Here is a 24,067-nt window from a genome sequence, read left to right on the forward strand (position 1 = left end):
GCCCTGGCTGTTCTTCTGCCTTCATGGTGCTGAGGGGTCATATTTCTTGGCAGGGGAGCAATTTTTAGCTTCGACCTAATTTCCGGTGGAATGTCTTCGGCATTCTCCATTTCCATTAAAGGGGAGTATCCCAGGTTCATAAGTACTTGCCAGCCTGTCGGGGTAGTGCTTATTCGCGCTTTCCGGGAGTTCAGGTGCGCCTCTGTAAGCTCATCTATGGTATTGTGCACCCCTAGCGCCATGAAACGAGACAAAGAAGTGCTTGCCGGAAGTCCGAGGGCTTGTTTAAAGGCCTTTCGTATAATTGTATCGATCTTCCACCTTTCTGCGGCCAGCAGGGTGGCGTAGGGGGCGACGTACGTAATTAGTGATATTACAAAAGCTTGAACAAGATTCAGGATGTCCTGTTCCTTCATTCCGTGTTTTTGGCTTGCAATGCGGCGAAGCATCCTGACGATCTGGGCGGTTGACGAGTCCAATTTCTGTATTAGTTGCGCATTTTACAATTTCCCTGGTAGGTCATTCCCAAAATCTTGATGTTTCGATTTGGGGAAATCATGATGCCATCCAACATGACGTGAATATCCGTGGTGGGATCCCGGTGGCGTTTTTGAACCAAGAGAAGCTCCGATTTCTGAGGCGCGCAGGTGAGGCCGCATTGCTTTGCATACGCATGGACAGCGTCTGCGGCCTGTTGGAGGCGGTCCTGCATGATCCCCAGTGATCCCTTACCCACCCAAATCGTTATATCGTCGGTGTAAATGCCGTGCTTGATGTCCGGAATTTTGTTCAGTTCTTTCGGGAGGATGATCAAGGCGATGTTGAACAGTATTGGGGACAGAACCACGCCTTGCGGCCTACCCCTACTTCCGCACGATACAACGTCAGATTGTAGGTCTCCCTTTTTGATGATTGCTTTGCAGTCTGTGAGAAAACAACGGACGTATTCGTACATTCTTTCGCCGCAGCCGAGGTCGTTGAGGTTCTTCATAATGGCGCTGTGAGCCACATTTTCGAAGGCCCCCTTGAGGTCTAATGTGAGGATGGCCTTCGGCGTGGTCGTACTGGCTGCTTCGAAGATGTCGGCTTTCAGTTGAAGTAGGATGTCTTGCGTGGATAGCTGCGGGCGAAATCCGAACATGGCGTGGGGCATTTGGTCTGTAGTTCCTGAGTGCCTTTGCAACCTGTATAGAACAACGTGTTCCATGACCTTCCCGATGCAGGAGATGAGGGAAATCGGGCGGAAGTTGTCTACGCATAGCGTCTTGCCCGGTTTGGGTAGGAATCTCACTTCCGCCTCCTTCCATGAACTCGGGAAAATGCTGCTCATCCGGCAATCGTTCATGTAGGTGGACAGAGAAACGATGGAAGCGTCGTCCAGGTTTCTCAGGGCTTTGTTAGTTTTTTTGTCTATGCCAGGAGACGTGTTCCGGCGGATCTTTGCCAGGGCCGCCCTCACCTCAACTGGTGTTATTGGCTGATCAAGGGTGGTATTCGGTGGTCCACTGTATGTCGGTAAAACTTCCTTGGGTGTGTCCTGGAAATACCTGTTCTTGAGGGCACTCATGAGGTCCTCTCCAGATCCTTGGTACTGGTGTATTACACTCTGCATTGTCTCGCTAGATTCTAGCTTTCTCTTGGTAGGGTCTATCAGATATCTAATAATTTTGCCATAACTTCGAAGTGCTGAGTCTTCCGTTTAGGGTGTCACATATATGTAACCAGTTTTGGCGGCAAAGCTGCGCCACATGCTGGGCTGCTTCTGTGTTGAGTTTGGCGATTCGTAAGCGGAGCTTTCTGTTGTGTCTCTGCTTCCTCCATCTCCGCAGTAAGCTGCGCCGGGCTGCCTAGAAGTGAAGCAAGTGATCGTCCACTGCCGGTGTTTGATTGGAAATTTGAATTTTCTTTGTCTTTTGTGAAATATAGTTGCAGAGGTCTTGGGTCCATGCGTTTATGTATTCTATTGTGGTGGTGGGGTCTTGACTTCTTTTTTTCTTATATCCTCTCAGTTCGTAAGTTTCGGTTTTCCTAATTGCCGTCTGTATGACGGGCCATACACTTTAGTCTCGATGATCATGTGATTACTTCCTAACCTTTCTTCACAATTCCTCCAGTTAACGCTGAAGATGTTTCATGTTAAGGTAAGATCCGGACAGGTATCTCTCGTCGAGCGAGTGCCGATTCCAGGTGGCGTTCATGGGTCTGTGATGAGGGTGAGGCTGTCTTCGTCGATAATGTTGGAGAGCTCTCTTCCTCGTTTGGTTTGATACATGTAGCCCCAGGCTAGGTGTGCGGCGTTTAGGTCCCCTGCGATGACAAAGGGATTAGAGCCCGCTATTCTTTTTGTCTGTCGAATGATATCCGCCAGTCCAGGGGCTTTGTTTTTCGGCCGGCAATAGATGTTGAGGATAAAAATGCTATTACTTCTTTTCGTCTTCTGAGGAACTAGTTCGGTTAGAATATTATGTTGAGTGTTTGTTGTCAAGGGGCGCTGAACAGCCGTGATATCTTTCCTAATTAGGGTTCAGACATTCCTTCCATTATTAGTGATGTGTCTTGCGTAGCCGAGAATTTTTGCGGGCTGGGCCGTTTCTTGCAGAGCTATTACATCGGGGGGATGACATTGATTAGCAATATATTGTTGTAAGTCACCCTTCTTAATTCTAAAGCTTCGGCAATTCCACTGCCAGACTAGTAGCGGAGATTGCGGACTCTGTATGGAGTTAGTCTTCATTATTGGTGATGTAGCTTTCGACCGTCGTGTCTGTCTGTCCTGGGCGGAGGTACGGTTTGACCCTTCTTGAGTGACGGCCGGTGCTTGTCGCGTGCTGAAGTTCTAGGCGCTTGATTCTGGTTTGGGTGCTCTGCATTTGTCCCGACAGCTGCGCTACTTGACTCCCAAGTTGCCCTAGCTGAGCGGAGATGGTATTTAGCTGGCCCTGGAGGAGAGTACTGAGCTGCTCGAGACCGCTTTGGACTTCTTCTTTGTTATATAACTTACGGTGCTTTCGTCCTGCATAGGTTACGCCTGTTCCAGCCTTCGTTTTTTTTTTCTATAGCGGGTTGTGTCAGAGGTGTCGTGATGGGCTCTTCTAAGGCATCTTCAGGGGGCGTACCGGGTTGTGTTTGTGGGGTTGGCGCGGATGTTTTCTTGAGTTGTTGTGTCATGAGGGATTTGAGTGATTGAATTTCTGCCCTGAGTGTCCTTATTTGTTGTTGTAGTTTATCACATTCGCTGTACTGTGGACTGGACGGATGAGCAGTGGGAGAGAGAACGGGTGCCCAGCTCACCTTGTTCCCGTCAGTGTCGTTGTCCTGCCCCCCTTGCCTCTCCCCGTGTTGCCGGGACTTTGACCGGGACCGCGAACGGTTCCCTGGGGACGGACGGTTGATCGGGACTTGAGCGCCTGGCTGGCCCACTGTTACCCCGGGTGGCACTGCGGGACCGATGGGCGGACTCCGTCGGAGTGGAGGGGTGGTCGTGTTCCCATTTCTTCTATCGGAGAAGATACGGCTCCCGAACCGCATTCTGCATTCCTTGCTGGCGGTGAGGTGGTCCCCCTGGCACAGCTCACATTTGGGGTTGCACAGGTTTTCAGGTAGTGGGTCCCGGGCACCGCCGCGTTCGCATGCTATGACGTCTGGCGTGGGGCGCACGTCGGAGCGGTGACCTTGCTTGAAGCACTTGAAGCAGTACGGAAAGGTTTTTTTTGTACAGATAACTACAAATTTATACTCCTTTGTAGTTGACATAGAAGGGGACTCTCTGTCCTAGGATGGTAATCACCACCGAGCCCGATTGTCCAAGTCGTTGACACGCCGCGAATTCGTATCCGGGCATCATAAATATTCGAGAATTTATTGGGGGTGTACTCGATCGGTATGTCGTGCAAGAGACCTTTACTTGAATCCTGGGGAAGAGGCCGTAATGATTGATTTTGAAACACGTGCCATGGATGGTGAGGTGGGTGATTCTGTCAAGCTTGCTTGCTGCGAATTCGTGAGGTGTGCTCACGGTCGCGATGTTTTGGTCGCAGTTGATTCTTATCTTGATGCTTGCTTGCTTCCATGAGAGTTGAGCAGCGTGGAGTATGATGTTGGAGATGGTTGCCGCTTGGTATTTTCGGAAGCCAAGACGCTCCGTGGGTGTGATAACCATCTTAAAGTCATATTTTGGTAGCGGTGGCGGCTTCGGGGAGACGCGAGGCTTGTCTGCTTTTGCTTCCTGGGTTGTATTTGTAGTGGGATGAAGCTGTGTTTGGTCTCCCAGACGTCCGTTCTTGTTCTTCTTTCTCTTCGACTTGCTAACTACCTCCATCCAGTTGTCTTGACTTGTCTTTTCGTCGCCTCTTTCCTGGTCATACTCATTTAGCTCCATGCGCGTCTTTTGTGTCGATCCTTCTCGGGCACTGTGGAAGCTACTGCGTGCCCGACAGGAGCTGGCGGCACCATCGGGAGCCGCGCCTGAGCCGCCTGTAGAGATTCCATGATCAAAAAGCGCGAGAAACTATCGGGGTTTGGGAGTAAAATGGATTGCAAAGAAGGAAAATAAACTTCGGTGCGGCCCCTTTTCAGGGACTGACCACGGTTGGGGGTGTTTGAAAATACAATAAGCTCTAGTATAGAAGCAGGGGACGGGGGCACATTCTTCGCTCCGGTTACCCTGATACCGAGAGAGGTCCCGGAACACCCTTCCGGGTAGACAGACAGGGAGCCCAACCGCCGGAGGTTGACCTGGGCTCCGACGGCCACCGTTTGATGTTTCTACCCTTCACCTTAAACACACCTCATCACGGTAGGTTACAGCTTATGTTGGGGGGCTTGGGTTCCGCGGTGTCGCCAATACGGTCCCCAAGATTACTCAAGGTGCCCCGTGCGGGGCACCAATAAAACACCCAATGGTGACTCCGCCAAGGCAACTAAATTGCTTCAACTGATCGAGAAGGCGTCCCTCAAGCCCTTCCAGAGACTACACAGTATCCGTCAGCTCGTGCTCCCAGCTCTCCTCTACTATTCAACGAACACCATTCAAGTCGACAAGAAATGCCGACGTCTAGGCAACACCTTTGGTATGAAGATTAGGAAAGTCATGCATTTACCACAGAGTTTCCAAAGTAGCTACATCAGGCTTTCAGCACAAAAGGGGTGCCTTTGGGGACTCCAGCTTAATATGTCAGCACCGCCAGCGCAGTGGAAACCCCTAGGTCGCCTACTACGGTTATCCGAGCTGGCCGTCAATTTCCTCTTCGACGAGATTTTTGGCGCTTGCCACAAGCGGATTGCGGTCTCTTCGATGTTCCCGAAGGATTAACGTATGCGAAGATGGTCGACGGCGCCCTGAAAAGGGGAGCAGCCAAATGGTGGAAGAGCATGAACGACGAATATACACAGACATTTTCGCTCATGTCCAATAGCAGGGGAGAAGTTGTGGCTGCAACATTATTTTAAGTTTTTGAAAGGCGCCGACCGCATTAGGGCATTGAGATTGCAAACCAGCCTGGCACCGACAAAGACTATTTTTAATAAAAATTCCAACGATCTAGCCACAGGCTTTTGTCGCCGCTGTGGAGGGAGAGGCCTGGCGCGGCTTTTCGTATACCACAATAGTGTGAATCATTAAGCTTAGTCCGCCAAGAACGACACACTTTCATTTCCCGACAAGTGGTGAGGATCGTCTTTGATAAGAACCCGGAAGCGACGCTGCTAGAGGAGAATGCCTCAAGCCAGACTTGGTTCTCCAGGCACACGACAGGGTGGCCATCGTCGACGCGTCAGTTACGTGGGATTGCAACGAAGGAATTTTAAAACAGAAAAGCTGGGAAAAGGCAGGGAAGTATTCCATGCTCGCGAGCCTTTTCTCTGGGTGACATGTTGCATTCCATGGCCTCTTCATTGGTGCCCGCTCACTGTTGTGTAGAGAATCTATGATAGCCGGAACAGCACGTGGTCTTCTTCCTCGTGACTTAGGCTAGTTTTCTGCTTGCCTACTCCGTGACAGTCTCATAGTACCCGAAAGTTTCAATAGGTGTCCCTTGGGAAGGGGGGAGGGGTGAAGGCAGTGGCTTTTATCATTATTCCATTTCTTGAGTTCTTCGTATGTTTCCGGAGTATTATTTCCAATTTTGTCGCTCCTGTTTTCGTTCTTTTTCGTTGTGGACAATCGCCCCACTTTTGATGTTGAAGTCAAGAGGCCAGCCACTGGATTAACAACTTGTCTGGATAATTCGTATTGATATTTTACAGTTCGTGTCGAGGTAGCTGTTTGGGCGCCTTGCACGGACATGGTACACTTGTAAGGCCAAGAACAGTAGGGCCAATTGTTCTATGTCCCGAACACGAACAAGTGTCCTTTTATTCAGGCGCCAGTGGCCAAAACAACTACGTACTTAGAGAAACTTCAAGGCGTTGTTTGCGAGTGCTCTGTAGTTCCTCTAAATCATACACTTGTGCTCCATCGGAATCACAGCATCGAAGTGTGGTGTGCCAGCAAAACCAATGACAAGGGTTGAAGTGGCTGCCCCACCTATTGTAGTAGTTCAATCACTGTTGCATTGGCGCATGCTAATAACGTAAGTGAGGCAGGCGTAGCAGGAAAAGAAGACCCACTATCAACGGCAACTCACCGCTCAGAAGAGCTGGTGACTTGGTCATTCGCTGGCGAAGACGTTGGATTTTTTCCTGAACCGTACTGAGACGCTTTTCCACTTTTGCCCTCTTCCCAGAATCTTGCAGTGCTGGCTGATGCGGGGAAGCATAACAATTCCGGCATTTCATTTCCCTCTTGCGTGTTTCCTTATGAGTGACCTTGTGGTTATCCCCCACTCTTAAGGAATCAAAAGTCGTCCCTTCAGTGGGCGTCAAAACCGCGCTTAGGTTAGACGTCAGGACCATTCCTGGCGGACACGTCATGCTATCGCGATCTGCAGTCACGGGTTTTGCGATGGGTTTATTGGCCTTGCGCTTAATTCTGTACTATTTGGACGTACATCGTGGTCGTGCTGTCTGAAGATGCCGGTTTATATTTATTAGCTTCATGCAATTTCTCGTAGTCTTGTTCAGGCTACGGGCGTGAGATACGTATATTACCGCACCGGAAAACCTGTAGCAATAGACCACGCCTGATTTATACAGGCGAAATCGCAGGATGCAGCCGTAATATACATGTGATTGGAGCTGATGGAGATGGGCACAGAACGGTGACCAGGCAAGCTCGGCCGCCACCCAAGTATCGGAATTTCAAACCCTGGTGAGACGAGATTTTCTGCGCAGCAACTAGGGTTCCTCGTGATTCGTCTGGATTGACGCCGAAAACTACATGTCTGCGAAGGCATGTAGTTTTATCAGGTACGCTTGTACCGTCACTGCAGTTCGAGCAGACAAAGGGACCTCCTTCACACCAAAGAGGTGTTCAACATCTTCTGGTGAACGCACCCACTCGGAGGTGGTGTTGGTGGGGCGGAGAATGACGACACCTTGAATTCACGGGCCGCTTGAAGGACCCGGTTTTGGCTGTGTCGTGACATTGAAACAATCCCGTGGTTTTGTCGCCACATTGTACAGCTGAGACCAGCTGGGCGCAAGGACTTGCCTGCTTGTTGGCGGTCACGCTTACGGGCAGCTTTGTCCTCAAGCGAAGTAAGCCGACTGATCACATTCTCGCCACTTACTGTCCGCCGTACCACCATTACCCGTTGCGGCCATTGGCAATTTCTCGATCGGATTTGGTGCAGCCATCTCAGTGACCATGCTATCACGTTGCAGCGTCGATGCATAACCAGCGTAGCGCTGGTGTTACCAAATCAACTGCTGCACGCCTAGCTATAGAGCAGGGGGTGCCAGTAGACGCATGGCCTAATCACCGACGATGATGCAGCGCTGGCTCCAGGGCCGCGTCAGCACCTCGCACGGCGTCCCTAACCGGCCGGTGACTTGCCAAGAGTCACTGCCGTATACGCCAGCAAGCTAGGCATCAGGAGCAAGCCTAATAGATACGCTTGAAAACCACCAAAAACTAAAGAAGCGAAAATTGACATGTCGCATGCGCGGATTGAACTGGATTGGATCAGTGAGTATTCTTCTTTTCGCGGGTGTTTTTTTTCCTCCTCCTTTACCAATCTTCCTCGAACGTTTCTTTTTGGCCTGCTTCACGTCTACTCTTATACCGTAAGGTCACTTAGATGGTCAAGTCTTTTCTCGCAGCTTGAAGGCCATCACAAAGGTCGATGTCATTTCTTCATGGTGGGGCAACCTCGTACCGGCCATCCTTCATCGAGATGTGCTCACAGAAATTCCCTATCGCTAAATGTTCTCGATGAGTCGGTTCTTCGTCCTTGACTCCAGTATTATCCATCAACGAGAACTGGTTCACGGTTAATGCTACGTCGAACTGTTCCATTTAGGCCTGGAGTGAACGACGTTTCCACCGGGAGTCACTCCAGTCAATTCTTTTTTATATGCGGAGCATTTCTTAGTCGCACGATGTCGCGCTTAGGCGTCGGCGCCGTCCACATGCTCACTGCGCATGCGCGTCGCGTCGAGGCGCAGGTGAGCGTCTCTCCCCCGTACCCTACTCGCTCTCAACAACAGGTGCGGCGGTGCGGGAGGAGCGCGTGTACCCCGTGTGCTCCGTCGCTCTCAACAACAGCTGCGGCGGTGCGGGGGGAGTGTCTGTGCGCGCATGCGTCGTAGCTACCCGTGCGCTGCGTCGCGCTCCACAGTAACGGCGGCAGGGCGTGTACACGTGATAGCGGCGTGGTGGGTGCGGGGAAAGTTCGCGCGCGTGTGTACGGAAGTGTGCGCATGCGCGTCTTTCCCCAGTACGCCTCTCCCTCGAACGCGGGCGGTGTGTATTTAAGCGGCGGAGCGCGTGTTCGTAATTCAGTCAAGGGCGTCTTTGCGTGGCTTTCGCTTGACTTGACGCTTGGCTTGACTCGAGTAGATGCGATGGAAGCAACGTCTTCACCAGTTACGCAATCGCACGACCGCTCCTCAAAGACCCCTTGACAGTGCACTTTAGCGACCCCAAAGCAGTCATGCTCTCCGTCCAATACAACGACGGCACCAAGCAATAAAGACAGACTTTAACTTTACACTCCTTGCCTTCGCTTCTCCTTCATTCAATAAATAAGAATAATAAAGACGATATAACAATTAAGCATTCCCAAACCATACCCAATTGCGCAACATTCACGCGATACCCCCACCACTCTGCGACGCATTTACTCGAGTTCACCCCGTGGGAAGATGCGGGCGGGTTTTTTGGTTTTTCTTTACACATAGCAGAGACGTCTCGCCGAGAGAAGCGTTCACAGACGATATTCTTCGGCATTGCCTGGCGAGACGCACTAGCGTCAACCAATGGAAGTTGCGCACCTCCACAGAAATATGGGCCTTCCCCTCCATTTTCCCCTCCACGTCTATCGACTGATAGGACTGTACGATCCGTCGTCCATAGATAAACAAAATATACACTTTCTCGGAACAGGTATACTGTTGTGACGGGAGGCTACGAACGGCAGTTGCGGACGGCCGTGCTGCTCTATGAAATTCGTATCTCGGAAATGTAATGCCAACGTAATAGGCGAAATGTTTATTTTTTCATTTATTTACTAATTCTCCTTTAGAGAGGCCCAAGCAGGAGAGGTAAACTATTCATATGCAACATTTTGAAACAACAGCAACTGGAAAAAAGCTGAAGAAAGAAATGCGGCATGCCGAAAATTTGTATACAGCAACAAGTAGGAGTTACGGAGATAAGCGTGGAACACTTAATAGTATGAACACGAAATCAAATTACTGCGTGAATGAGATCAGCAGAGAGGAATCTTCTACCAGTCAAGCTGTTTGATTGTTAGAAGGGGTAGGGAAAAAATTGAACAGTTTGTACCAGCGAAGTACCGGCTTAAACAGCACGTATGAATGCCATGGCTGACGTGCTCGCACTGGTGTGAGATAGGGGTCGGGGTTCAGAACATGGTTCTGAAAATTTCGCTGTAACATGCGCGTGGGGATATATTTCAGCAAAGCGGTAGAAGTTTATCGTATGAGCCCCCGGTGCATCGATGACATATCACGTCATGGTGAAGAAAAATGGTTAATACATATGCCGGTTAAGAGAAACCATTAGCGCAATTGAAGCACCTCGGGGAGAGGAGGATCTTAACCTGTGGTATTCTTGTTTTTTCCTTCATTTCAGCCTGCGGAGACAATTATTTTGGCAGGGAATGCCAACATCGGTGTTCAAACACAAACCCGGACGGAAACTTGCGGTCTTGCAGGGGAATTCTGATGTGCCTCCCTGACCCGTACGGCTGCTCCTGCGGCACGGGGTTCCACGGTCCGTTCTGCAACGAAAGTGAGTCGTTTCCCACTCCAGAAAAAACAATCCGCTGAGAAGCTACCGATCGGTTCAATATGACCTGCGGGAAGAAATCGCGAAGTGTCTATGAGCGTAAAAAATGCGCATGGGCGGAATTTTTCAGTAAGTATGTAATACCCTGGAGTGGTTGTGCTCGTTCGTACTTGATCTCGAAACAGTTTTAAACAGCGAGAAAGGAGCGGACTGAAGACAAGACACGGCACTTGACAATGTCCCTCCTTGACCTACGAGAATACCGGTCTCTTTTACTATATATAGACAAATATATATATATAAATATATATATATATATATATATATATATATATATATATATATATATAATTATATATATATATGGTTAGTAGAATCACAGCCAAACATGCTAGACGTAGAAAATAGAAATAAGTTTACGGACGTTTCAGGGACAGGACTCCCTTTTTACTCTGAAAAAATGGAGTCCTCTCCCTGAAACGTCAGAAAACGTATTTCTATTTTCTACGTCTTTCATGTTTGTCTTTGTCTCTACTAACCTGATTTTTTTTTCGCGCTCTGTGTGAGTTTTTATCTTTTCTGACTATATATATAGCATAACAGAAAGATACGGGACGAGGGAGTCGGTAAAGATACATATCAAGGTTGCAGTCTTCATTGCCAGTGCTATTCGGCTTTTTCCGAAATTTTTAATAGGGCCGAATGACGTGTGTTTGCCACGTTTCTTTTTAATCCATTTATAAATAAGCGAAAATATACGTCGAGAAAAAATCCGGCATTTTTTCCGGGAGCGGGTCTCGAACCCACATCTCCGCATAACCGGTGCGGTGCGTTCGCCATTACGCTATCCCGTAGCGGCTTCTCTCTCGACTTTAGTGCAGGGGTTTATATTTACAAGTACTAGGAGGCCGGTCAACTAGCGCCGCCCCTCGACTACCGCGGGAGACGTAGAGCGTCTTCTTTCCCAGCGGCCGCCACGTAGACCGTGGTAGGAGGTCGGGGTTAGCAATTGGCTTATCCGAACTGCTGGAGCCAGTGCCTCGTAATGCATGTAGCAGAACAGAAAGATACGGGACAAGGGACTCGGTAAAGATACATATCAAGGTTGCAGTCATCATTGCCAGTGCTATTCGGCTTTTTCCGAAATATTTATTAGGGCCGAATGACGTGTGTTTGCCACGTTTCTTTTTGATACATTTATAAATAAGCGAAAATATATGTCGAGAAAAAATCCGGCGTTTTTTCGGGGTATATATATATATATATATATATATATATATATATATATATATATATATATATATATATATATACAGAAAGAAATGCCGGCAGTCTACAACGCCAAAGAAGGCATAGGGGAATGGTTGAACTATTTTTTACCGTTAGTGATGTTACATTATTTATTTTAATTATTATGGGAGAAAGAAAGAAAGAAAAACACGCGCCCAGAGTGGGGACCGAACGCACGCCTTTCGATTAGATCTCGAATGCCTTACCAATTCGGCTATCTGGGCGACTGTGTTCTCCTTCACTTTCTGGGGTATTTATATTTACTACAACTGTATCTGACGCTTGAGGGTGGTAGCCAGCGCCACTTAGACTACACGAGGAGAAGGGGACCTTCTTTTCAACCCCCGGGGCATGATGCGAACGTCTACAGCCTGTCATTGGCGGGTAACTGGCGGGGAGCCCTCTTATGCTACCTTGGCATCAAGGCTGCCAGAACCGAGGCCCTCGCTAAGCTTTCGCACGATAATAGGGTTTGGAAATGAGGGACGCGTTAGGAAATACAGAAAGAAATGCCGGCAGTCTACAACGCCAAAGAAGGCATAGGGGAATGGTTGAACTATTTTTTACCGCTAGTGATGTTACATTATTTATTTTAATTATTATGGGAGAAAGAAAGAAAAACACGCGCCCAGAGTGGGGACCGAACCCACGCCTTTCGATTAGATCTCGAATGCCTTACCAATTCGGCTATCCGGGCGACTGTGTTCTCCTTCACTTTCTGGGGTAATTATATATACTACAACTGTATCTGACGCTTGAGGGTGGTAGCCAGCGCCACTTAGACTACACGGGGAGAAGGGGACCTTCTTTTCAACCCCCGGGGCATGATGCGAACGTCTACAGCCTGTCATTGGCGGGTAACTGGCGGGGAGCCCTCTTATGCTACCTTGGCATCAAGGCTGCCAGAACCGAGGCCCTCAATAAGCTTTCGCACGATAATAGGGTTTGGAAATGAGGTGCTCGTTAGGAAATACAGAAAGAAATGCCGGCAGTCTACAATGCCAAAGAAGGCATAGGGGAATGGTTGAACTATTTTTTACCGTTAGTGATGTTACATTATTTATTTTAATTATTATGGGAGAAAGAAAGAAAGAAAAACACGCGCCCAGAGTGGGGACCGAACCCACGCCTATTGATTAAATCTCGAATGCCTTATCAATTCGGCTATCTGGGCGCCTGTGGTCTCCTTCACTTTCTGGGGTATTTATATTTACTACAACTGTATCTGACGCTTGAGGGTGGTAGCCAGCGCCACTTAGCCTACACGGGGAGAAGGGGACCTTCTTTTCAACCCCCGGGGCATGATGCGAACGTCTACAGCCTGTCATTGGCGGGTAACTGGCGGGGAGCCCTCTTATGCTACCTTGGCATCAAGGCTGCCAGAACCGAGGCCCTCGCTAAGCTTTCGCACGATAATAGGGTTTGGAAATGAGGTGCTCGTTAGGAAATACAGAAAGAAATGCCGGCAGTCTACAATGCCAAAGAAGGCATAGGGGAATGGTTGAACCATTTTTTACTGTTAGTGATGTTACATTATTTATTTTAATTATTATGGGAGAAAGAAAGAAAGAAAAACACGCGCCCAGAGTGGGGACCGAACCCACGCCTTTTGATTAAATCTCGAATGCCTTATCAATTCGGCTATCTGGGCGACTGTGGTCTCCTTCACTTTCTGGGGTATTTATATTTACTACAACTGTATCTGACGCTTGAGGGTGGTAGCCAGCGCCACTTAGACTACACGGGGAGAAGGGGACCTTCTTTTCAACCCCCGGGGCATGATGCGAACGTCTACAGCCTGTCATTGGCGGGTAACTGGCGGGGAGCCCTCTTATGCTACCTTGGCATCAAGGCTGCCAGAACCGAGGCACTCGCTAAGCTTTCGCACGATAATAGGGTTTGGAAATGAGGGGCTCGTTACGAAATACAGAAAGAAATGCCGGCAGTTAATTCGTTAATTCGTTAATTCGCGTCGCGTTAATTCGACTCTCGTTATTTCGAAAAATTGGTTAATTCGGACACGTCATCTGGTCCCTGTAAATATACGCATCACTCTATGAGACACGGCGCTTGTTATTTCGAACAGATTTGACCGCAAATCGGATAATTCGGCGACTTTCAGGCCGCTGGCGAGGCTCAAAAATGAAAAAGAACAATTCGGAACAAAAGTGAAGCTCAAACGCAGCATCGCCATGGACATCAATTATTGACTTGGCTTGACTTGAGACTGGTTGAACGTCTTTTCTTCGCGTGTAGGTTTGGCGGTGCCATCGGTGCCATTTTTAAGTGCGAATGCACTTTATAAGCGACCGCGAACTTTCCGCCGTCCGCATAGCAACAGCTGCGGGTGCGCGCGCTTTTGTCTTCTTTAGCAACGGGGGGAGATGGGCGCGCGCTGCCTGGCCGCTGACATGGCACATACCCACGTGGGAGATTGGCCAGGAATAAGTGCGAATGCCTGATGGCCATGAAGGGGAGGCGAGGCGAGATGAGGCGCTCTTCGACCGAGTTCAGATCGGGAAGGTGAGCGGGACGAGGCGGGTAGGCGTAGCCGTGACTCTTGCTCAACGGCGGGACCCGTCCGGCCAGCAGGGACTCTCGGCACGAGGCACACACCCGGAACGCACCGAAGGGAGCCAACCGCGGGTCTTGCGCATTCATGTCCTCGCATCGGTGTTCGCCCGACCGTCTTCCGAACTCGTTCCAAAGAACCCGCAACGCGTTCAACCTGTTGGTCTCGTTCCTCACTCCGGAAATGCAGCTTAGGTTGTTATCGAACCACAGCCGGTCGCACACGGCGCAGCTGTTGCCGAAGCTGCGGTCCAGGAAGTCTCGCTTGAAGCGCGCGTCCGGCCGATCGAATTCGAGGGCCCGCACACGCTCACGCGCCGCGCGCTCCCGGGCCAGAACGCCTTCGGGGACCTCGGCTCGCTTCGCACGCTTTCGTTCGGCGTCTCGCTGCCGGCCTTCATCACCGCAGGCGATGCGCCGCTTACGTCTCCCTTCGGCCTCCCGAGCGCGGAGTTCGGGATCCGCAGCCCTCCCCCCGTTAGGTTTGCACTCACCCTCGGCGCGCGCCTCTCCCCTCGCCTGACAGCTCCCCCTCGCCAGTACTGCGCCTCTCAAGGCGATGGCAGAATTACTACGCCGTGTACTCTCGGCGCAAGAAATGCATTCGCACTTCGTCACGATTCCCTTCGGGGAGGTGGGGGCAATTTTTTTGGCTTTGTTCTCGTTGATGAGCACCTTGAAGGGCTCAGAAAAATTGTGTTCGCGCGAATTTCTGCTCGAAAGCAGACAAGCATACGCGATTACTTCGTAAAATAAAGGTATGTAGAAAAAAAACTTGCATTTATTGTGTTTATTTCGACCATTCGATAATACGGACATTCGGTTAATTCGGACATTTTTTCCGGTCCTTAGAAATCCGAATTAACGAGCTTTTACTGTTTATATATATACATATTTGTATATATAACAGTGTGTCGAAATGAAAAAAAAAATACCGGTTCGGCTACAGTTTTTGTGCAGGTGAAATAATCCATCGTACCGCCTTACCCCCGGCCATCGTTCCGTGTGCTACATTGCGGAATGTTATAACAGCTTATGCTGTTACAAAATTAAACGGAAATTGGACGCGCGGAGCATGAGATGGGACATTTTTGGGTAGACGCTCTTTAATTCGTCCACAGCAGTAATCCCCTCCGCAACGAGCAGCAGTAGAAATAATGTAGTGAGTTGGATAGTCACTACAAGTTCACCTTCGAAAAAAAGCAGATCTAAAAGAGACAAAACTACAGAACAAGCATAAAAGATTATCTCTGGGCGATTGGGACAGTGTGAGGTAGCTGCATGCCTTTCTGCAAGTGTCATTTGCTTTATTACTGTTTCTGCATCCAAGACAAGGTCGAGGGCTGCAGTTTCTTGCCGAGGGATTAAGTGCACATCTTAAGAGTTTTCCCTGACATATCTATTGTTATTTTTATATGTACAAGCGGAATTTGTGCACTGTACCCTCATCAAAAACTGACCACGGAGTTCACTTTCTTCGTATTGATTACACGTTTGGTTGTGAAAGGGAGGGAAAAGAAAAATATAGAGCAATATTCACGTTTTGGTGCGCTTTTTAATTATTCGGTTTTACTTACTTTTTGCTTAATAGTTTAAAACAACGTGATTTGCCTTATCTTTTTTGTTGTTTTCCGCGCAAACACATTGAAAAAAACCGGCGCATTTGATGCCCGGTGCTACATCTCTGCTCCTAGGGGGAGCCTACGTTGCAAGCCGGCAGACGTATTTTAACCAGCTGATGATATTAAACGTGGATCAAAATCTCGTACATGGACGTCCAAGATTTCCATCTACTTCAAAAAAACGGCAGTGGGGAAGGGAGATCGAGGCAACTTGTGGTCAGCAGCAAACCGCTTAGCCACTGAGCAGCTCCTCCGGTCACACTTCTCAAGTACTAACAATATGCAGGTGTCGGACCTTTTAAACAAATTATGAAATGCAAAAAGTTTGCACTTATCGGGTGTGGGCTTTTGCTGTTGCGTAGTGGAGCACTCCTGCAGCCAGATTGCTCCAATAAAGTAGCAACTAGGGAATGGAAAAGGCGTCGGTACCTTCATGGGTAAGCAATACTGCTTTAGGTACCAACATGTTGATGTTCGAAGGCGCCGCAGCGTTAGACACGACTTGACGCTTCGGCGTGGGGCTACTACTATTTGGAAAGAGTATAAAAAAAGAAAAATTATTTTGCGATTGGATTCGGGGGCGGTGCGCTTTGCTCTTCGGGCGCGGCGATTTCTATGAGTGCTGCGATGCGTGGCAGTAGTGTTTCGAGCACATGTGCGAAGTTTCGAGGTGTGTCTTGAAATTTTCCGATTGGTGAACGCAACTAAATCATGGCGGGAAGTGCAAACCTTGAGTGAAATATCGTCGCCAATGCTAAAATTACTTCCTTTGAACAATCGGGCATTAGTAAGGGTGTTTTGGTTTGTTTTTTAGAACGTGAACCGGAAAATCAATGGGGGGGCAGCGATCAGTTGTGTGGCTTTCGAGTCGATGTACACGATCTGTTTCTTTCGGGTGATTTTTCTTTTCAGCTGTTCGAGACAGCGTTAAGAATAAGTTGTTCTGTTCCGTCATTTGTTTCTTTTGCGTTAGGATTGACAATGTTATGACGATTAAGTTATCGCGGCGTGACGGGTTTCCTGTGTCATCAAGCTATTTTCACATTCATAGAATAAACGGGTGCTTTTGGTATTGGCGGCTTGATTTGCGACGATGTCAGCTCGTATACGGTAAAAATACCTTGGTAATGCCGTTCTAGTTGTGTCGAGAGCATGCCTGGATCCGACAATGCTTTGTGGGTTGTCGATGAAGCCGTTGGGCTGGGCTAAACAAAGAAGCTGGCTGGAGAGGAAATTAAACCAAAGTACAGAAACATAAAGACATTCCACTCAACGTGAAAGTCATCGGAAGTGCACAGCAGTCATTCGCCGTATAGGGCACTAGCGCCGCTATCCGCTCACTGCTACTACCCATCACGCTCTTCGCCGCCTTGTCTCACTCCTGTCTTGACCACTGGAACGGAGGTTTGTCCAAAGCGATTCAAATTTCCCGCTTTCGTAGTGCTCCCAAGCACTCTACCTGAAACAGCGCCAGTAAAAGTTCTGTTCTTTCTGTGCTTGCTTTTCATCCCGGAAGTGCCAGCCCAGCCGGCGGCTTGCTGTGCACTTTACAACGCGTCATTTTTTTCTTGCATTACCACTTTTTTGGCTTAATATTGTAAAACCAAACCCAACGAGAGTTCCTAGCTAAATAAACGCGGGTGCTGCCCGCTGAATTACGTATATTTTGCCTCAAATGTGCCTGCAGTGTTCCTTGCGCTAAACAACGGGAAGATGTAGCACAAGCGCCAGCGGTTCACGAGTTTCGAACGGTTGTGACTATATAAAGCGCTTCACTTTGCACGCCTGTTTTGGACGCCGCTATGACGGTCCGCCGGGATCTACTTGGGTCCGTTATCTCGCTGCGCCGCCTGTTTCCGGCAATCAAGCGTTACGGGTTAGGCCGGGTTGAGGCTATTACCTCATCTGTCGTAATAACTTTGAACAATGACATCATTTCACGCCTCAGCCAACGAAACGGCATGACACGCCGTTTTTTTACATCCATAGATCACGACATGGCTTTTGCGTCGGTAGTCTTAACATAGCCCTTGCGTTACAGCGAGCTACGACGACAAGGCGAGCCATTGAAATGCTCTTCTCTTTAAACGAGTGGGTTTATAGGCATCCTGCACCGGACAGACGCCGTTGGGAGCGCAGCGCTTTTAGTAGTAAGTTTTCCTGCAGCCCATGTTAGGTCATCGACAACAGAGGGGTGATTTCTCGACCGGCTATCACCCAGTGCCTGCGGCATGCCGTGATTAATGGTATGCAAGGCTTGCGCTGAAACAAGGCCTGAAGAAAGAAAGCCGTGATGAGTGCATGTATTCCTCCTTGCCTTTTTCATTACCTATAACATGAATGGTCGGCTAGAATATCAGCGACTGACGCCTTGTCACTTGCGCCGCTTAAACTGTTTGTTCGCCCTGGCGGTTGTTGGGATATTACCAGCAGTATTCGGTGTGTGGGCGCCCCTGGCTTCCGTTGTGAGAGTCATGGCTGTTGGTATCTCAGTCAGGGGGGCGACGCTTGCGTAAATTGGGTGTTCGAACTGAGGTGCTGCTGAGCATGGCATCTTTAACAAAGGAGATGACGACCTGAACCACCAGGACACGGGAAATAGCGCTGCTGGTTTTGCGGCAAACATCAGCCCAACGTGCCTGTAGATGACGTTGCTACAGTGTTGTCGCGTCTATCACTTCTGGAAAGTCGGAACGGCAAAGAGGAGCGAGGGAAAAAGTGACTAACCCGGAGTGGAGCACGCCCGCAGTGAGCTGCTGCATAAAGCTCAGCCTGAAGCGACAATGTCGGGCAGTAGTAGCGGCTGTGCTGCGGTGCAGCTTCAAGTAGAAGACATGGGACGCGTGTCACCGCTTCGTTCGTTAACCATTTGTTATTAGTGTAATGGATGCTTTTTATCTATTTATTATTTATTATTTATTTGTTTATTTAGTTATTTCACTCTGTACACTCATGAACAAACGAATCGCGATAAAAAAAATTTCAACCGAACATTCAAATAGCGCAATTTCTTTCCATAAAGGTCAAATTGAAGCATCGCCTAATTATTGCAACAAACTCGGGAAATATGGATCTCGGGAAATATGGATCTCAGTAGCGCGCCATTATTTGACCTCTACGAACAGTATTTTCGAATTTTCGTATTCTGGTTTATATTTCCATGTCCGCATTTCATTTGGCCACGACTGTCATGCACACTGGCCGCCATTTCTTTAAGTGAACAACAACAACCCCAAAAACGACGATTTTTTTTAATATAGGGCCCTTAAGGCTTTTGCCTTAAAAATTAGAGGTTCTCCGCAAGACTTGGCTTTCAGGCAAGCAGACACTAGCGGCTAGAACTGTTGATATAAAGTGAAGCGGGAGAATTTGGAAAGCTACGTAAGGAAACGTCTCAATTGTGAGCAAATTAAGAATATGTTTGCCGTGTAAGATTTGCGGGCGGCAGTGTTCTGCTCTACGAGTCTTAACAGCTGAAGTAAAATGCTTCATTAACGACACTCATATGGCTCGAGGTAGCGACGAAGACTAATATAAAGATTTCGCAAATAATATTGAATATACAAGCTTAAGGTCTAACCTTAGGACAAGGGAATTCAGCCAAGGTAATTAAGCCAACGCAAGATGTCCATGATTATAATCATTTTAGCGAAGTTGTCCATGCTGATGCCTACCCAAGAAAAAAATCCCGTGTAGGACTAGTATCAGCAAGGAATCATTGAGCAGGCAGTTCCGAATCATAAACATTAGCAAAGCTCTGTGACTGAAGAGGAAGGTATACAACCAATGGGTACTACTGGTCACGATTTCTGGGCCTGAAAATTCGGGACTCACGAAAAACTTCGAAGGCGTGTTTATGGCAACGTCACATCCAGTCATGCAAAGAAAGCTGATGAAAGTAGCGCTAACGGATAGGACACTGGCGTTTTCGTTTAGGGAACGAATTCGAGCGGAAGACATAAAAGCCAAATTGCAGAATAAGTGTAGTCGGTAAGCGATTTTAACGCAAATAACAGAAGGGGCGCTGATGCGGCACCCGAGGGTCTACCGAGAGACGGGACGAGAAATAAAGAAAGGCACTTAACTCGATGTAGCGATGAGATGAGAGAACTCTTCGCAGAGACGAAATTTGGACATGGTAGCATTGGAGCATCTAAAAGCCTACGGTACTGGTCTTCGGCTCCCAATGAACATACACAGCCTGATTAGGAGAATGATGATGGTGTTGTTGCTCATCTTTTACATTTTAGCGAAAAATATGCTTGTCTTCCTTTTGCTTTCCCCCTTCCCTTGCGTCACAGCATGTCCTCCTCACACCTATGGAGCAGACTGCAAGCAGAGCCGAATCTGCTTCTGCAAGACCGCGCCGTTCTGCGACATCTACTCGGGCACCTGTCGACAAGACCGGGGGATGTGTCGCCAAGGCTGGAGGAACGCGCCCTTCTGCGACACAAGTTAGTCACAGCAACTTTATTTTCACATTTTTGACGGGATTTCGGCCATTTTAATCCATATTTACTCAAAATTTTCTTAGTAACAAGTACGTCCTCAGTCAAAACAACTCGCTTGTGACTGTGACACCTACAGTGAGTACAGACGTTGAAGCTGTGTTTAACATTGTGTGTCGTACTTACAGTTAAATTCATTGAAAGAAACTGCTTTCAAACGTTTCTCGCCTTTCTAACTTAACGTCTGTGTCAGGGAAATGAACCATAACCTCAACCATAACAATGTGGAAGGGAAAATACCGCTTTCAGCATAATGTTGCAAGAAGTTATTTGTCAAGATACTTTACGTGGAAGCAGTTGGCGTCTGTACCCTATATATGATGAAGACGATTCAAACATAAGTAAAGAAATTTCTACTACATGAACGACCTCATTCCAAGTGCCTTGCAAAGTTGTTTTTGCCCTGAAACCAAAGGTCACTGAAAACTGATCAGATCTTACGCGTCGCATGCAGGCTTAAACGTTGCAGGCTTAACCGCATGCTTCGGAGGATGCAGGTTAGTTCTAGCTGGGAGTAGGAAAGAGGCTATGCATCTGCTTCCTTTGCAGAAAGCAACTTCGAACGACGACGGCGTTTCGGCAGCTATGACGTCATGAAGAATAAATACAAGTTTGGTCGATTAAGAATGCTACTTTGTCCCCATAACAATGATAGAAATTTTTATCTCGAACTTGAAACAAATAATCCAGAGATTAAACTTAACAGATAGAGCAGTGGCGGCTACACAGCCACTTCACAGCTATTTGTTTGTCACTTCGCAGAATACTGTTGATGTGATTGGCGGCCACAGACCTAAGCTACCGCCAAGAAATATCAGTGTGCGCGCGTGCGGCTAGCAAATTGGCAAAATTGTTTTTATTGCTTGACCATATTACGTTACTCCTGTTTAGGCTACGTCACTGTGGCGCGACATTTAAAAGTTCTTTCGTATTTCTTTTGTCTTTTGGCTAAACAGAACGTCTTGTTTAGCTGGAATGACGTTGAGTGCGTTAAAAAGAACCAGCCCTTTCAACTTAAACAAACTTGCATTCTGTCTTCATGGGCCCCTTTAATTCCACCGAACAAGAAAGGAGGGAGGGGAAATATTACGCAATTCAGTTTAGCAGGTGAGTCTGTCCCATGGAAAGACCGATCCACCAGCATTATTCGGGACGATCTAATGTAATTTTATTTTAATTTTTCGTGGTAAGAAGCGGCGTGGTGACAAACGACCCATATCAAAGCCCGAAAAACCAAAATTATGGGCTTGATTGGTTCTGGGGACGTACGAGGTCAACAAACTTTGGACAGTTATTTCTTTATGTATAGAAGAACAAAACATCCATCGGAATGGGTATAATTCCCGGTTTCGAATTTATTTTGGGGTATTTTGCGTGCCTAAAGTACATCTCGGCCTTGCGACGCCTCTTCGTGAAGGGCTCTCGTTATTTTAGACCACCTGATGAACTTTAACCCGAACCAAAATATCGACACCTAGGCATTTTCGTTTATCCCCTCCATCAGAAAAAAGCCCACCAAGACACATTGGCATTTTTGTCTTTCGCCTCAATCAGAAGAAAGCCCGCCTAGTACGGAATCGAATCCGCGGCATTGGATTCAGCAGCACCACTCTTAAGTCACTGTGATACTACAACACGCGCGGATAATGATCTGCTGGTGAAATGTGCCCAGGACTTAGCGATACCGCGAATGTGTTGACCGCATCATTCGCATAACACTAACATAGTGCAATCGCTTAAACTCTACAGCACCGATACACTCCTATCTAAACGGACGAAAACGCACCGGTGTTTTTATTTTAGGTCAAAGAATTTAGTATCATCGCTTTTGCACCACACGTTGATTGCGTGCGAAGTTAAAAACCACAAGAAAAATTTACGTTAAAACATAAAAGCAGTCTTTCACGGGCTACAAACAGTGAACGCATTAATGACTACGACAGTTTGCTTTTCGCATGATGTGCTCTTACAAACTCTGAACTCTCCCAGCAGTATACCTCACTCTAATGCCAACTGCATTCGGCCTAACACCCACCTTCATGGTAGTATTGAAGCCAAGAGCAGGTTATATACCAGACCCTGTAGGACAGAATCCTGCCTTTCGGCTATAAACACCAGTCGTCACAGCTAAATTCCCAGTTTCAAATTTGACAGGCTACACACCTAGTGAGTTAACAAATCAAAGCATCGTTTCCGAAGCGTAGCTTCGCAGCGTCTTTGCACTCGCATTTAAAAATGTCAACGAATCACTCACCCAGTTTAGTTAAATCTGCCGGCTTATGTGTTACACGTCTTGATCCAACAGTCACAATCAACCGGCTTACGAACAAACCATTTCTTCGTCTCATCGATATTTCTTACAAAAATTTCAGGCTACCCCCTTTTCAAAAGCAAACCATCAGTTACTGGAATAACCGAAAAAGAGGCGACTATTGAATTCAAAGCTTGGACCAAAAATGTCGACGACGGGGAAGGCGATCCTCAGGAATATCGCGTCGAATACAAGGTAGGTAACACACTGTTTATAAATAGAAAGAAAACCCTCTAAACCTCGCTCTCCGCTTAGCCGGCACTGACATCGTTTTAGCACCGTAACATCTAACACTGGTTTCATCAAGCCATTCACACAAACATGTGCGTGGGCTTCAGTGCATTTGTAATAAAGATGGAGATCTGTTTTAAAATGAAGCTCTTAGTACTGCCAGAAGTGGTCGGAAACTTTACGCACCTGATTCCAAGTCCCTGGGAATAATTCTCAGTGGAACTGATCCACGGATCTTACATTCCGAGAACAAATGGGTACCAAGGGTAATATGCGGTCAAACGTTCAGGCATTCATAAACATTAGGCTCCTTAAAGGGGCCATGAACACAAAATACAATTTATTTTATTCAAAAGCTTCCGTGTTTTATAGGGTGCCCCGAGCTAGCCCGGCTGCGAGCGATGCCGTATTCACTAAGAAATTATTTAATTTAGGTTAAAATTTGGAATCACCCGCCAAATCGTGTGTTTTCATGCCGTCTGCCATGAAGTGAGAAGGACGGATATTCAAACGAACTGCCAGTGAGCCAATAGGATCTGCAGCCTTGCTTACCGTCAGTCCTCCCAGATGACGCTGCCATACGGAGCCGCGGACCGTTGTCCATTGCTTCGTTTTGGAACTTATTTGGAACTGACTTCTTTTTTTTACGATAGAAAATAATCATTTAGGGAAACATCGGTATGCTCGAATAATAAGGTCACGTAAGGCAACGTCGCTTACGCCAAACGGCCAGTGCCGTGTTACGCAACTCCAAAGCCGCGCACGCCTGTGCAGCTAAAACAAGCGTAGTACCAACAGCATTGCGAATCGTTACTTCTATGTTGACATGTATTTTCGTAACTTTCATTGCTTACCGCACCATTCTTACTGCTGTAAAATGAATATACAGTACATTTTATCGCAAAATAGCTCTGTCAGATAGCTTATAAGCACTGCTAATTTACGTTTGCTTTTTGCCGGCCTCAGCCAATGGCGCAGCGAGGCATAAAACATCATAGGTTCTGTTGCGGGAAATGAGCTAGTGGGTCGCAAGGCCATTCCAATTTGGTCTAATTCCATACTTTATTTCAGAGAAGTATGAGTTAAAAGTGGTGTCAGTATGATTCTAACGAGGCAATCTTTCGAATTGACAAAACTTGTGGTTTATCCGTACGGCTCCTTTAAAAATTCCAAGATGCGTGTT

At 47.7% G+C, this 24,067-nt stretch overlaps 1 protein-coding gene across 1 annotated transcript in view; it reads left to right on the plus strand.

The window, feature by feature from the left end:
* The window catches only part of LOC144161553 (receptor-type tyrosine-protein phosphatase mu-like), a 60,798-nt gene that overhangs the window by 13,523 nt on the left and 23,208 nt on the right, over positions 1-24,067 (plus strand). The window contains exons 2-4 of the mRNA XM_077692206.1: positions 10,196-10,354; positions 20,136-20,288; positions 22,715-22,848. Coding sequence (XP_077548332.1) covers positions 10,288-10,354; positions 20,136-20,288; positions 22,715-22,848 — 354 coding nt within the window. The 5' untranslated portion in view covers positions 10,196-10,287. The remainder of the gene's footprint in view (positions 1-10,195; positions 10,355-20,135; positions 20,289-22,714; positions 22,849-24,067) is intronic.

Source organism: Haemaphysalis longicornis, unplaced genomic scaffold (assembly GCF_048455015.1).
Source record: "Haemaphysalis longicornis isolate Haplotype H1 unplaced genomic scaffold, Haemaphysalis longicornis Haplotype H1 scaffold_12, whole genome shotgun sequence".
In the NCBI taxonomy this organism is placed as follows: Eukaryota; Metazoa; Arthropoda; class Arachnida; order Ixodida; family Ixodidae; genus Haemaphysalis; species Haemaphysalis longicornis.